The 14,347-nt window shown below is 35.1% G+C and overlaps 1 protein-coding gene and 1 non-coding gene across 3 annotated transcripts in view; both read right to left on the bottom strand.

Moving 5' to 3' along the window:
* Positions 1-14,347, bottom strand: part of Slc39a9 (solute carrier family 39 member 9) — a 53,469-nt gene that overhangs the window by 13,990 nt on the left and 25,132 nt on the right. For both annotated transcript variants that reach the window (XM_078050122.1, XM_005322832.5), the window contains exon 3: positions 3,553-3,747. In XM_078050122.1, the coding sequence (XP_077906248.1) occupies positions 3,553-3,747 (195 nt within the window). The remainder of the gene's footprint in view (positions 1-3,552; positions 3,748-14,347) is intronic.
* On the bottom strand, positions 10,383-10,455 carry Trnav-cac (transfer RNA valine (anticodon CAC)). The gene has a single exon. It is a non-coding gene; the product is annotated as a tRNA-Val (tRNA).

Genomic DNA, 14,347 nt, shown 5'->3' with positions numbered 1-14,347 from the left:
GGAATAGTGAGAACAAAAAGATTGAAAACCTTTTTGGACCAAAGGTGCTTTTTGTTTTATGTTGCTTAATATTGGGGATTGAAGTCAGGACCTCTTGCATGCTAATAAGCATGTACTCACTCTACCACTAAGCTACATTCCCAGCTCCACCTTGACTTTTAAAAATCTTTATTTTAAAATTAACTTCAAACTTTCAGAAAAGTTGTGAGAGTAATTTAATATATATCCATAGAACCCTTTCTCAGCTTGACCACTTGATTTATTACTTTTGTGTTTGCTCATATACAAAAATCTTTTGTGTACCATTTAAGAGAAAGTTGCATATACCATAACCCTCTATCCCCAGATACTTCAATGTGTATTTTGAGAGAGGAAGGATATTATCTTATATAACCTTAGCAAGTTTAACATTGATACTTTTTAGAAAGTCTCTTGCATATTCTAATTTTGTCAGTTGCTCAATAATGTCTTTCAGGACATTCTTCCTTTCCAGGAAGGATCCTGTCTAGAATTACATATTGCATTTATGTGATACTGACATTTCTGGAACATACATTTCAAGAAAATACATTACTCTTCTTGTACTTTTAAAAAAAATTTTAGGTGTTGAAGAACCTCTATTTTATTCGTTTATTTATTAACAATTAACCCAGGGTCTCACACATGCTAGGCAAGCACTCTACCACTGAGCCACAACCCCAGCCCTAGTACCTTTCTTGTATGTAACAGAATAACCCTTCTTTCAGATTTGTCTGAATGTGTTTTTTTAAAAAATATTTTTATTTGTAGATGGACACAATATCTTTATTTTTATGTGATGCTGAGGATTGAACCCAGTGCCTCACACCTGCAAAGCAAGTGCTCTATCATTGAGCCATAACCCCAGCCCCCTGATGTGTTCTTTGAATCTATATTCTTAGATAGAATACTACATAGGTGAGGCTTCTCAGGGTATTAGTCTAAAGCAGGATGTACAACTGCTGTGCACTTGTAGTGTTAATTTTGGATTGTAGATCAAACACTGTCAGTATTATCTCATGTACACTCTGGATTTTGTTATATTCCTCTAAAGAATTTTTGTTTCATTTTAAGTAATCTGATTTGGCTCAAACTGCAAATACTGTCTTTTGAGCAGCTGTTCAAATAACAGTTTAGTTCTTTGATCTTTAGCTCAGCTGCTGGGAGTCTGCCCATGTAAGAATGGTTCAGTGGTCAGCCAGAAACTTAAACAGTTTATGTATACAGAATTTGAGGATGAGTTTCTTTGGTTCTCACCTTTCTAGTATTCTCTCTTTTTTTTTTCCAGTGCTTGTGGTTGTCTTGAATTCTGTCCTCTAGTTCTGTAGGCCAGAATGATTGAGTTTTCTATTAGAATTTTAGCTGCCTCACAGGATGCTCACTGTTAAAAGTAGTAAAAACAGTAAACTTAGTTCTAAGTGTTGACTCTACTTTCCTCCAAAATGTACCTGCTTTAGGATATTCACTAATCTTTTTTTATTATTTATTTTTGGGTACTAGGGATTGAATCCAGGGATACTTTACCACTGAGCTATAACCTAGTCTTTTTTATTTTAAATTTTAAGACAGGGTCTTGCTAAACTGCTGATATTGTCCTTGAACTTAGGATCCTCCTGCCTCAGCCTCCATGCCTGGCTCCAAAGTGTTTAAGGCTGTGATTTTATGAATTTTGTCTAGAGTTTATACTTTATAGTTATTTATAAGAAAGCAGGTCTGATAGCTTACTCAGCTACACCAAAAAGGAGAATGCTGGTGATACTATTTTGATTATCTGGTTAAAGTATTGTTTGATTTCTTCACTTAGTTACTACTTTCTCCTTGTAACTAAGAAGCAAATCAAAATTCACCTCCCAGATTTAACATTCATTGATGATTCTTACTTGAGTCAACTTTTACAATGAAGGTTACAAAAATGATAGTTTTTCCAATTCCAGCACCTTTTCCAAATTTACCAATTGGCATTCAGCAATCTACTGCAAGCCAGTACACTCTCTTCTCCTTTGACCTATTATGTGGATGGGGCTCACAGATTCCTATTTTTTTTTTTGACGGCTTATATTTCATTATTGTTCTTTATTTTAGTGGTCAAATTATTATGCATCAGAATCCCCCCGTCTTTTTTTGTGGTGCTAAGGATTGAACCCAGGGCCTTGTGCATGCAAAGCAGGCTCTCTACCAACTGAGCTATATCCCCAGCCCTCCCTTTTTATTTAATATAAACCATATCAAAGATGCTGATTTAGTCAAAGATGAGTTCATTGATCTTAATAAAAAAAAGTTACTATGGGTGGAATTAAATTTACAAAGTCTTGGGCTGGGGATGTGGCTCAAGCGGTAGCGCGCTCGCCTGGCATGCGTGCGGCCCGGGTTCGATCCTCAGCACCACATACAAACAAAGATGTTGTGTCTGCTGAAAACTAAAAAATAAATATTAATTCTCTCTCTCTCTCTCTTTAAAAAAAATTTACAAAGTCTTTGCAAATTCTAGTTGTTCTTAAAAGAAGTTTATCTTTCCTTGTAAAGAATGTATTTAAGTACATTTATAAGAAAGTACTTTGTAAACCAGGATTTTCTATATTAGCAACCACTAAAATGAAAACACAAAATCAACTGGATGTTCAACTTGACAAACACACTGCCTTGATAATGATCACATCACCATTTAATGTTCTTAATCCAGCTATTGATTATAGCTATTAGCTATCATACTAATGTCCAAAAAAAACCCAAAATTAAACTGATGGACATGGTGACGCACAATTGTAAATTCAGCTAGCTACTCAGAAGGCTGAGGCAGGAGGATTGAAAATTTGAGGCCAGCCTGGGCAACTTAGTGAGACCTTATTTCAAAATAAAATAGAAAAAGGGATGGGATGGCTCAGTGGCAGAGCACCTGGGTTCAATCCTCAGTACCACAAAAAATAAAAATAAAAAATTTTTTAAAAATTAAACTTGCTTAGTCAGGATTTCAATGTATAATCTCATTATTTAATGCACTGAGAAAGAAGATACACAACTCTATATTATGAATTTGTTCCAAAGGTTTGGTTGGTAACTATTTTCCAACATAACTGATTTCCTCTCTAGTCTTGAGTACTATGCTTTTTGCATTTAAAAACAATATTACAGGCCTGGGGATGTGGCTCAGTGGTAAAGCGCTCGCCTAGCATGTGCGAGGCCCTGGGTTCAAGCCTCAACACCACATAAAAATAAATAAAAGTATTGTGTCCGACTACAACTAAAAAATAAATATTTTTTAAAAACCCAATATTCCAATAAAAGGTCCATCGGCTTTAAACTGTTTAAGGGGTCACAGCATAAAATAGGTTAAGAACCTCTGTCCTAGACTCTCAACCGAAAGTGATACTACAACTCACTAGCTCCCCCAACTGAATAAAAAATGTTCCCTGGCACCAAAGACAGTTGGTTTTAGTACTTAAGTAAGACCAATAATGCAGATTGAATATTCAAATGTTAGTAAGCTTTCAAACTGCAAATTTATCATGCTATCCAGGAGGCCCTGGAGCCACTCACCTTCACTAGCATGAACATGGGAGTTGCCAATCTGGTCCACCAGCAACATAAAAACGAAGCCCAGTACAAGGGACACACCGATGTAGGCGTGCAGCTGCGTGTGGTTGTGGCTGTGCTCATGTTCATGCACAGCTGACATTTCGGCTTTGTCTGATGCAATCACATTCTGTGTTTCACTGGCTTGGTGGTGTTTCCCTAGGGCAAAATAAATCATGATGAGGATACGTTTTTTCCCTTAAAAACATTTTCATGTAGAAGCTTCCTTCTTTGGTATTTCTGTCACAGGAGTAGGGAGCTTAAGCTCCATTCCTTGATTCTTGTGTTCCAATGAAAGAAACTTGAAAGTCAGACATGAAAAGCCAAGCAACAAAACTTCATTGTAAGTGAAAGTAAAGTAAGACTCAAGCAAAAAGTGCTCTGAAGAGGGACAGTGGGTAGTCTCTGAGAGGATAATGACAAAGAGTGCTATTTTCAAATTTATTGCTGTTCAAAGTTTGCCCAGAGAACTGGGGTCCAACTGCTGCCCTCTTCACCAATCAGATGTTCAATTTCTCCTTCATGTTGAGCAGTAGTTTTTGACCCTAGTTGGTCCTCTCTGGAACAGTCATGGTGGTCATCCTATTGAGGGGGGCTTCATCTACAAGTTAAACCTATGTTAATGTGGGTACTGGAGTCAGTGGCCAGACAGAATTTACCTTAGTGCACCTGCACTACCAAAAAAATTTCTCTTCTGAAATTTGAGAAACCTCTGGCCATAAATCCTGACTCTACGATGACCTCTGAGATTCTATCAAGAGTTCATCCAATTAATTGATCTTGCTTTCCTGATATATTTCTTAATTGACTCCCTTTGTCTCTACCTATTTATTCTAGAGAGTTGGTATACCTGCTGTTGCTCTACAAGTTACTTAACTATTCATTAAAGCCAATTTCAAAGAAACCCTGTGACCCTGCTATGTTACTGGTTTACATTTCATTGCTCATTGCCAACTACTACCTAATGTTTCCCCCCTCAAGAAGTGGACATCCTAAATAATTTCAAACTCTACATACTTCACTGTAAAGCTATTCACTTTCTACATTGTAATCCAGCCAATCATAAACTCCCTCAACTTAAGTTAATGATGAAAACATTCTGCTTTTGACATGCAGACCTTCTGACTGCCTATCATGTTCAAAACCTGGGAAGTGGAAGCAAATCACCATGCAAGAAAGCAGTCGTATTCCCACAGGGACATCACCTGCAAATCTTTCTTTTTGTCTGTGATATTTATGTCAATCTCCTTAGGAACTACATGAAGTTTTATTCTGATTAATCTAGGTGAATGAAGAACAGGAACAATGAAAGTAACTAGATGAAACAATGAAAGTAACTAGATGAACTAGTTTTATACCTAGAGTAATATAAAAATTATAAACAAAGAACAAATTAAATATAAAATTTTTAGCTGTAAAAAATATTGGTGGACAACCATTAACAAGAAACCAAAAGGATAGAGCAGTTAAAGAAGCATATCCTTCAGTCTACATTCAGTTCTAGAAATATCAAGGTTTTGGGACACTGAATTATTTTTTTTTATTGGTTGTTCAAAACATTACAAAGCTCTTGACATATCATATTTCATACATTAGATTCAAATGGGTTATGAACTCCCATTTTTACCCCAAATACAGATTGCAGAATCACATCGGTTACACATCCACATTTTTACATAATGCCATATTAGTAACTGTTGTATTCTGCTACCTTTCCTATCCTCTACTATCCCCCCTCCCCTCCCCTCCCATCTTCTCTCTCTACCCCATCTACTGTAATTCATTTCTCTCCTTGTTCTTTTTCCCATTCCCCTCACAACCTCTTATATGTAATTTTGTATAACAATGAGGGTCTCCTTCCTTTTCCATGCAATTTCCCTTCTCTCTCCCTTTCCCTCCCATCTCATGTCTCTGTTTAATGTTAATCTTTTCCTCCTGCTCTTCCTCCCTGTTCTGTTCTTAGTTGCTCTCATTATATCAAAGAAGACATTTGGCATTTGTTTTTTAGGGATTGGCTAGCTTCACTTAGCATAATCTGCCCCAGTGCATTTTCCCTGCAAATTCCATGATTTTGTCATTTTTTAGTGCTACGAACGTAGTACTCCATTGTGTATAAATGCCACTTTTTTTTTATTGGGACACTGAATTATAGTAAACGACACTGGCCAGTCCTAATTTATATCCACATATTTGATACTATGTGAAGATATATTTTGATATTTACATCGACATATTGATACTCCTAATTTATAGTCACATATTTGACACTTTTAAAACATAAATTTTGGGCTGGGATTATAGCTCAGTGGTTGAGCGCTTGCCTTGCATGCGTTAAGCATTGGGTTTGATCCTTAGCATCACATAAAAAAATAATAATAAAACAAAGATACTGTGTCCATCTACAACTAAAAAAATGTAAAAAAAAACTTCATTATATTTCATGAATAGAGGCTCTACTATAAGTAGACATTACTTATAATTAAGCAGTTTAATGACCTTTTTTGATCAAAGAAATTACACATTAGTAAACTACTAATGTAAAGTACTAATGTGTAGTCTTTTAATAGTACATTAGATCTCATCTTATTTTATTTATTTATTTTTATATCTTTATTTATTTATTTATTTTTATGTGTTGCTAAGAATTGAACCCAGTGCCTCATACATACCAGAAGAGTGTGCTACCATTAAGCCACAAACCCAGTGCCCCCATCTTATTTTTGAAAGTCATTTTTGAGCAGTACAAAGCAAATACCATCTGAAGATAATAAAACTCTAATTTTCTACTTCCTGATTTTTTTGTTTTCATGGCTCTTTATTATTTTTACCATTCTTATTGTGATAAATATATAATAAAATTTATCATTTTAACCATTCTTAAGTATTCGGCTTAGTATCATTAAGTTCATTCACACTGTTCTATAACTTTCACCACTATCCATCTATAGATCTTTTTCACCTTTCCTAAGAAATTTTTTTAATTAGAGAAGGTATTTTTCCCCAACAATGATTTAACTTACTTGGTTTTTAATTAAGTGTCTGAATCTTTCTTTAAAAAACGAAACTCTACTGAGGTGTAATTTACATACAAAAAAAAATGATAAATTTCCCCAAATGTAAAAATCCCCAAGAATTACCACTAAAGTGAAGATAGAGAACATTTAAATTATTCCAAAGAAGTCCTATTGTGTCCTTCTAAAGTCATTGTGACTCCCAGCCCCAGGCAAGCACCAATCTGTTTTTTGTACCCAGAAAGTTTTCCCTATTCTAGGATTTCCTATCAGTGGAATCCTGCAACACACATACACTCTTTTGCATAAGACCTTTTCTGCTCAGCATAAAGTTTTCAGGATCATGTGTGCTTTGTGTGTAACAGTAGCTCATTTATCTGTTTCTGCTAAGTAGCCTACTGCATGCATCTAGCATCACTTGTCTATCCACTCACCTGTTAATAAGGTTAATGTCATATCTAATTTTAACCTATTACAATAAAGTTTCTATGAACATTCAAATACAAGCCTTCCTGCAGAAACATTTTCTTTTCCCTTGGGTGACACCTTGGAGAATTGATGGGTTATATGTATATTTAACTTGACTTTAAAAACATGTGCCTGTGTGTGCCTGTAATCCCAGTGGCTTGGGAGGCTAAAGCAGGAGGATCAAGAGCTCAAAGCCAGCCTCAGCAAAAGCAAGGAGTTAAGCAACTCAGTCAGACCCTGTCTGTAAATAAAATACAAAATAGGGCTGGGGATGTGACTTAGTAGTTGAGTGCCCCTGAATTCAATCCCCAGTACCAAAACAAACAAACAAAAAACCCCAACAGGCCTGGGGATATAGCTAGGTTGGTAGAGTGCTTGCCTAGCATTCACAAGACCCTGGGTTCAATCCCCAGCACTACAAAAAAACAAAACAACACAAAAAACTGTCAATTTGTTTTCCAAAGTGGTTGTACTATTTAACCTACCCAATAGCAATGCATGAAGGTTCCACTTGCTCCATATCATGCCAATAGTTGCTAATGTTAGGCTTTAAAATTTTAGACATGTCCCTAGGGCTGTGATTGTGGCTCAGTGGTAGAGCGCTTGCCTAGTATGTGTGAGGCACTAGGTTCAATCCTTGGCACTACATAAAGTGAATAAATAAAATAAAGGTATAGGGCTGGAGATGTGGCTCAAGCGGTAGCGCTCTCGCCTGTCATGCGTGCGGCCCGGGTTCGATCCTCAGCACCACATACAAAGATGTTGTGTCTGCCGAAAACTAAAAAATAAATATTAAAAATTCTCTAAAAAAAAAAATTAAAAAAAGGTCTAAAAATGTTGTATCTGTTTGAAAAAAATTTTTAAACATGTTTATATACATGATCATGTCATTTGCAAACAGCTTTACCCTTTTCAATCTTTATGCCTATAAAAAGGCCTTATTGAATGCTAGAATCTGCGGGATCCTGAGATAATTCAATAGAAGTGGTTGAGAAGAGAAAACCCTACTTTGTTTCTAATGTTATTTGAACATATTTTTTCTCAGCTGTAGAAATTTTTTCTTCTTCCCTAGTTTGCTGAAAAGTTTTTTCACCATAGAGATTTAATTTTGCTAAATGCTTTTCGAAACTGTTAAGGATAATCAAATGGTTTTTCTATTGTACTTGATTTATTAAATTGAATTGGCTTTTGAATACTAATCCAACCCTTGCTTTACCTTCCTGGGATAAACACTTATCAGGTCCAAATGTATATCCCTTCATATACTGCTGAACTCCATTTATTAATATTTGGTAAAGGAGGGCTGTTGTATGTAATATCTTTGAGTTATACTGGCACCTTAAAATGACATGGATTGTACTTCCTAAGAGATAGAAAAGCTCCTCTAGCCAATAAGTTTCCATTTCATTGATTCATAATGTTAGCTAATAAAGTCTTAAAACTATTAGGTGGTATTTGAAATTGCTGAAATAAGATTTATGACAATGTTTTTTAAACTTTTTTGGGGGGGTACTGGGGATTGAAAGCTGGGGCACTTAACCACTGAGCTACATACCCAGCCCTTTTTATTTTAAGACAGGGTCTCACTAAGTTGTTTAGGGCCTTGCTAAGTTACTGAGGCTGACCTTGAACTTGTGATCCTCCTGCTTCAACCTCCTGAGTTGCTGGGATTATAGTAGTGTGCTACCATGCCCAACTTTTTTTTTTTTTTTTTTTTAACTTTTAAGACTCAATATAGGGGCTGGGGATGTGGCTCTAGAGGTAGCGCGCTCGCCTGGCATGCGTGCGGCCTGGGTTCGATTCTCAGCACCACATACAAAGATGTTGTGTCCGCCAAAAACTAAAAAATAAATATTAAAATTTTTAAAAAAGACTCAATATAAAAATAAAATTTATATCATAATCTAGTGAACATATAAGTACATAAAAAAAACCAAGTCAAAAGTTTCACAAAATACTCAACTTACAATACACCATTATATTTTCTTTCTTTCTCTTTCTGTCCTTTTTTGTACTCAGGTTTGAATCCCAGGGGTACTTTACTGAGTTACATCCCTATCCCTTTATTTATTTTTTTAAAATTTGAGACGGAGTCTCACTAAACTGCTGAGCCTGACTTGAATTTGTGATCTTCCTATCTCAGCCTCCATGTCAGTGAAATTACAAGCTTACACCACAGTGCCCAGCTCCTTGGTCTCTTTTTAAATGCTAGTCATAAGTTCAACTCACTAAATTGATGTCAAGATCACCAAATTGCTACCTTCAGTGTGAAAGCACTATTGTAGGTAAAGAGAGAATGTCAGAATGAAACACTGAAATTAAGGGTCCCTTTGAAATTAAAATTAAAAACTATTTTTCTGTATCCTATACTACTGCCCACTGAGGAAGGAAACCAAGAAAATTAAAATGGACATATTCTCTGGCTAGCTAGCTCTAGAAATGTATATCACCCGGCCTTTGCTTCTATCAATTGTAACCACTTCTTTTTTTTTAATATTTATTTTTTAGTTGTAGATGAACATAATATCCTTATTTTATTTTTATGGGGTGCTGAGGATCCAACCCAGTGCCTCACGCACGGTAGGTAAGTGCTCTACCTCTGAGCCACAACCCCAGACCCTCAATTGTAACCACTTCTATGGGACTGGGTGATAAACAATCTAGCTGCTTCTCCCCAGTTTGATCAAAATATATAAAATTCATCTTTCCTTTTCTACTGTTTGCCTATTTCTTATGCAAACAGGTGGCTGAATCCTGCCAGTCAGAATCCTCGGCTAGGCTGCCAATAACAAGAGGAAGAAATGGATGATTTTGGATTAAGAAAATAGAAGCCTACACTGCAGCAGCCACCAAAGCTAGCTGAATGTGAGAAGGTCCTTAAAGAAAAAGGTGAACAGGTAGTCTGTGCCCACCTTGTCTTTCACTCAGGCAAATTATTATCAGAATAGGATTTTAAGTCAAACAACTGACTTTCGGAAGCTGAGAGATGAAAAATGACTAAGAAAGAATAACAATCTAAGAGTCTTGAATCAGTGATGGTGAACAATTAAAATGTAGCTTCATGGTAATATAAGTATGTTTAGTTTGTGAAAAAAATCATTCAGTTAAATGTTGTTAATAAATATACTTTCCTATGTGTATGGCATATACTTTTCTTGGTTGTTTTTGTTTTGTTTTGGGGGGGGTTGTTTTTCTGAGATGGGAAGTTGTTCTCAAACTCCTAGGTTCATGTAATCCCCTTGCTTCGCCTCCCTCCCTAGTGGCTGGGATTCCAGATGTCACTGCCATGCCTAGGGATATACACTTTTTTTTTTAAGGTGGTACTGGGGATTGAACCCAGGGCCTTCTGCGTGTGAGACAAACACTCTACCAACTGAGCTATATCCCCAGCCCATGAATCTATACTTTTTTTGGTATATGGTATTTCAATAAAAGGTTTATAAACTCAAAAGCAGTATTTTGATACCTAATACTGAAATGATAGACTCCATTTTTCAAGTAGGATCTTTTTTATAGGCAGGGAAAATAGTTCAGCAGAGTTTCACGTTCCAGGATGTGAAATGATTCAAGTAAAACATTAGATTTTCTCTAGGGACAAGACAGTTTAGAGTATGCTTCCATTTTAATATGAAATACCATGACTTATCTTCTCATGTATGGATATTAAGAAGCTACCTTTAGCTGGGCATGGCTCATGCCTGTTTTTCCATCTACTCAGGAGACTGAGGCAGGAGGATCATAAGTTCAAGCCAAACCTAGTGAGATCTTGTCTCAAGAAATAAAAAGGGCTAGGGGTATAGCTCAGTTGTAGACAGCCCTTGGGTTCAACCTAACAAAACAAACAGAATTTTAGTAGCTACAATTTCAATATTTAGAAAGATGTTGTTGGAGAGGATCTGAATGACATCTTTTCATAAGACAACCACTTTTTCAACAAACTGGGCTCCCATCACAGCCTCTGCCTACTCTGAATAAATGGACCCAAGTGTTTTCCATGCTTCTTCTCCTGGATCACCCATTTTTCTTTTTCTTTTTTTCCTGTGGAAGGAATTCCTTTTCTTTTTTTTTTTAATGGTTGTTCACAACATTACAAAGCTCTTGACATATCATATTTCATACATTAGATTGAAGTGGGTTATGAACTCCCAATTTTACCCCAAATGCAGATTGCAGAATCACGTCGGTTACACATCCACAATTTTACATAATACCCTATTAGTAATTGTTGTATTCTGCTAAATATTAAAAAAAAATCAACAACTAAAAAATATTAAAAAAAAAGAACATCCATTTTTCAATGCTCAACTTCCAAGTCCCCTCCTCCTTGAGATTGTCTCTGTGTCCTCCTCTCCTCATGTGCACACAGCATACTAGATATGTTTCTTTCATAAGCCTTACCTCATTGTACCAGAATTCAGAGATCAACAAACAGTGGTACAAGGGCTGGTGTGATCTTTACAAATAAAAGTTTTAATAGAGCCACGACCATGCTCATTTGTTCATGAACCATCAATGGCTGCTTTCGTGCTACACTGGCAGAGTTGAGTAGAAACTACATATCTGACAAAGCCCAAGATATTTATTATCTGGCCTTTTACAGTAAAAGCTTGCCTGATCCTTCTTAGATTTCTAAACTTCTAACTACTTAAGGACAGAAATCTAGTAGATACTCAACAAATGGGTGCTGAAGGCAAAAACTAGCTTTCACTTCTATAAATTTTAATGTGATATTTTATAAGTTGTGGCATTTAATTATTTCCTAGCCAAAAATATATTTTAAAATGGAAATAAAATATAATTTTTAGTCTGTGTTTCAGGAAAATTAGGCATATGCCTCTTTATAAATAAAATCTGTTCTTTACAAGTAACACAGGTATGTGCTAACTTGGGTGAGAGGTTAGGTTAAGAGTTTAGGTAAGAGTATGGGTTAGTGCTTGTTAAAGGCTATTGGTCATGCTATTATTTGTGAACAGATGCACAGTAATTTTTAAAGTCAATTATTTCTGGGGTGCCTATAGCTTTGAAACTAAACGCCAAGCCTAATTACAATAACTTCCAGAAGGCAGTTAACATAGACAACTGTATCAGAGTTTAGAAATATAAATCCTTCCAATCCTTTCTTAAATAAGATGTAGCTAAATAACCCTAGAATTCCATTTTTGGCATTGCCTTCAGAATCAAGTTACAAATCTTAAGTATACCAGCTTTATATCTAAAATGGTATTGAATGAACTGATTATCTCACTTATTAAAGAGATTGGTACTGAGTAAATTTTTTATTTCTTCAAACTGAAACTACTTTCAGGAAGGCTTCTACCAAAACTGACAATTTCATTAAAGTATGCTGCACACACTGCAGATAAAGAAAAAGTCCCAACACTTTTAAAGCAATCACTCGGATAAGTATATAATTTCTTAAGTTATAATTGTGAAGGGGTTATTAATTTATCTTGATGGAAAATTTTGGCAAGAAAAACAGCAACATATAACAAATTTCTTGAAAGAAGTAGATTACAGGTTGAGACTTTTGTAAAAAGATCTGAGTGCTTAGCATTGAGTGGAATTTAACTTTATATAAGCATATGAAATACTTATTGGGTAATATACAATGGTAAATATTATTATGGCTTTGTTAGAATTCACACACATACAAACACACAAAAACCAATCCCTCCAATTAAAAAACTTATAATCACATGACAACTAGCAAAGTACATAAACAGATTAGCTAATGAATCCAAATATTCAATATTAATCTAACCATCCTTCCTTCTATTTTAGGACATGGAACTCAACCTAGCAAAATTTTACTTAAAATACTATCTTAAGTAAATATAGCTATTTGCTTAAAATACATTAAGTTGTGAATATATGTTAACTCATTCATGCAAGAACTTCTAGGTTATTATTTCTGTTTCACAGGAAGTACTGGCTGATAATTCATTAGACAATTTATGTTCCACGTCACACTCCCTAATGCAAAGTACATTAAAAAATGGTGTTATCAGCAGATACTGCACATCAGCCATATACTTCTCATTCCACTAACTGAGAGTGTTCAGCAAATCATTATGGTTTCAATTCTTTCCCTAAATATTCATACAGTATTTCTTCCAGTAAATTCTATCAGTATAGGATGTAACCTTCCCATGTTATAAATATGCTACATTCAATGTAATAGAATTAATTTACTCTTTGAAAAGATTCCACAGAGCTTTTGCTTTAGACTAATAGGTACAGTACAAAGTATTCCCCAAATCAAACATTCAGGTAATCTGGCTTCATTTTTTTAAAAAGTGATTCCAGTTTTAATTTTTATATTGTTGGCCTTTGTTGACTGTTTTATATTTCTTAACTTCTATTCATAGCTTCTAACTGATTTTTGTATGTGAATTTTGAATTATTTTATTAGTTTTTTGGTGAAGTCTTTAGGGTTTTCCACATATTAGATCACTTCATCTGCAAACAGAGACCATTTTACTTCTTCCTTCTTACATGCTTTTATCTCTTTTTCTTGCCTAATTGCTCTGGCCAGAGACTCCCTTATATTTTTGTTTATTTTATTTAATTGTAGAGCAAAATGACAGAGAAAGACACAGAAAATCATACCTTGCTAAAGAATATGATATATGGCATTCTTAGAAGAAGGTAAAAATTACCTGGGATCATCTTTGTTGAATCATTCCTGACAACAGCAGTTTTGATAATTAATCAGAGAGCTATGAATACAACACATTATTTAGGTCTTTCACCTGAAAGCTTGTCTTCGAACACAGATTTTAAAATCCAAAGAATTATAAAGGTTTCAAATTTTAGCTCCACAGTAAACAAGCCACGCAATTTTCAAGTTCTTAAAACCTATTTGTATAGAAAGTTTTCTGACATGAAAGCTAAAGCTAATAATCATCTAATTCCAGTGATTTTAAAGCTATTATTATAGGAAAGTACTTGAGAGGTTCCTTTTTATATTAAGCAGCATTAAATAATGCTTACAAAGGTGTCAGAGTGCTTAGTTAACTCAGGATACAGAGCTCTGAAAAAAAATTGGTTAATTATCATAATTATAAGGTCTACAGAAGAACAAAACCAAAAGCTGCAATAACATGCAAACAAAGTCCTTTAAAGTATGAAGAAAAGTTGGCTTGATCTAAATAAAGGAATATTAACATTTTACTTTTTAAAGGGAGATATCTGGTGCCGGCCAAGAAGAAATTAACCCAATTTAACTTCATTCATCCACTGATTACTACAAGAATTCTGGACAAAACACACAGAAATCA

This window comes from Ictidomys tridecemlineatus, chromosome 5 (genome assembly GCF_052094955.1).
Source record: "Ictidomys tridecemlineatus isolate mIctTri1 chromosome 5, mIctTri1.hap1, whole genome shotgun sequence".
NCBI lineage: Eukaryota > Metazoa > Chordata > Mammalia > Rodentia > Sciuridae > Ictidomys > Ictidomys tridecemlineatus.
The sequence above is the reverse complement of the archived record's forward strand: the minus strand, read 5'-3'. Positions and strand labels throughout refer to the sequence as shown.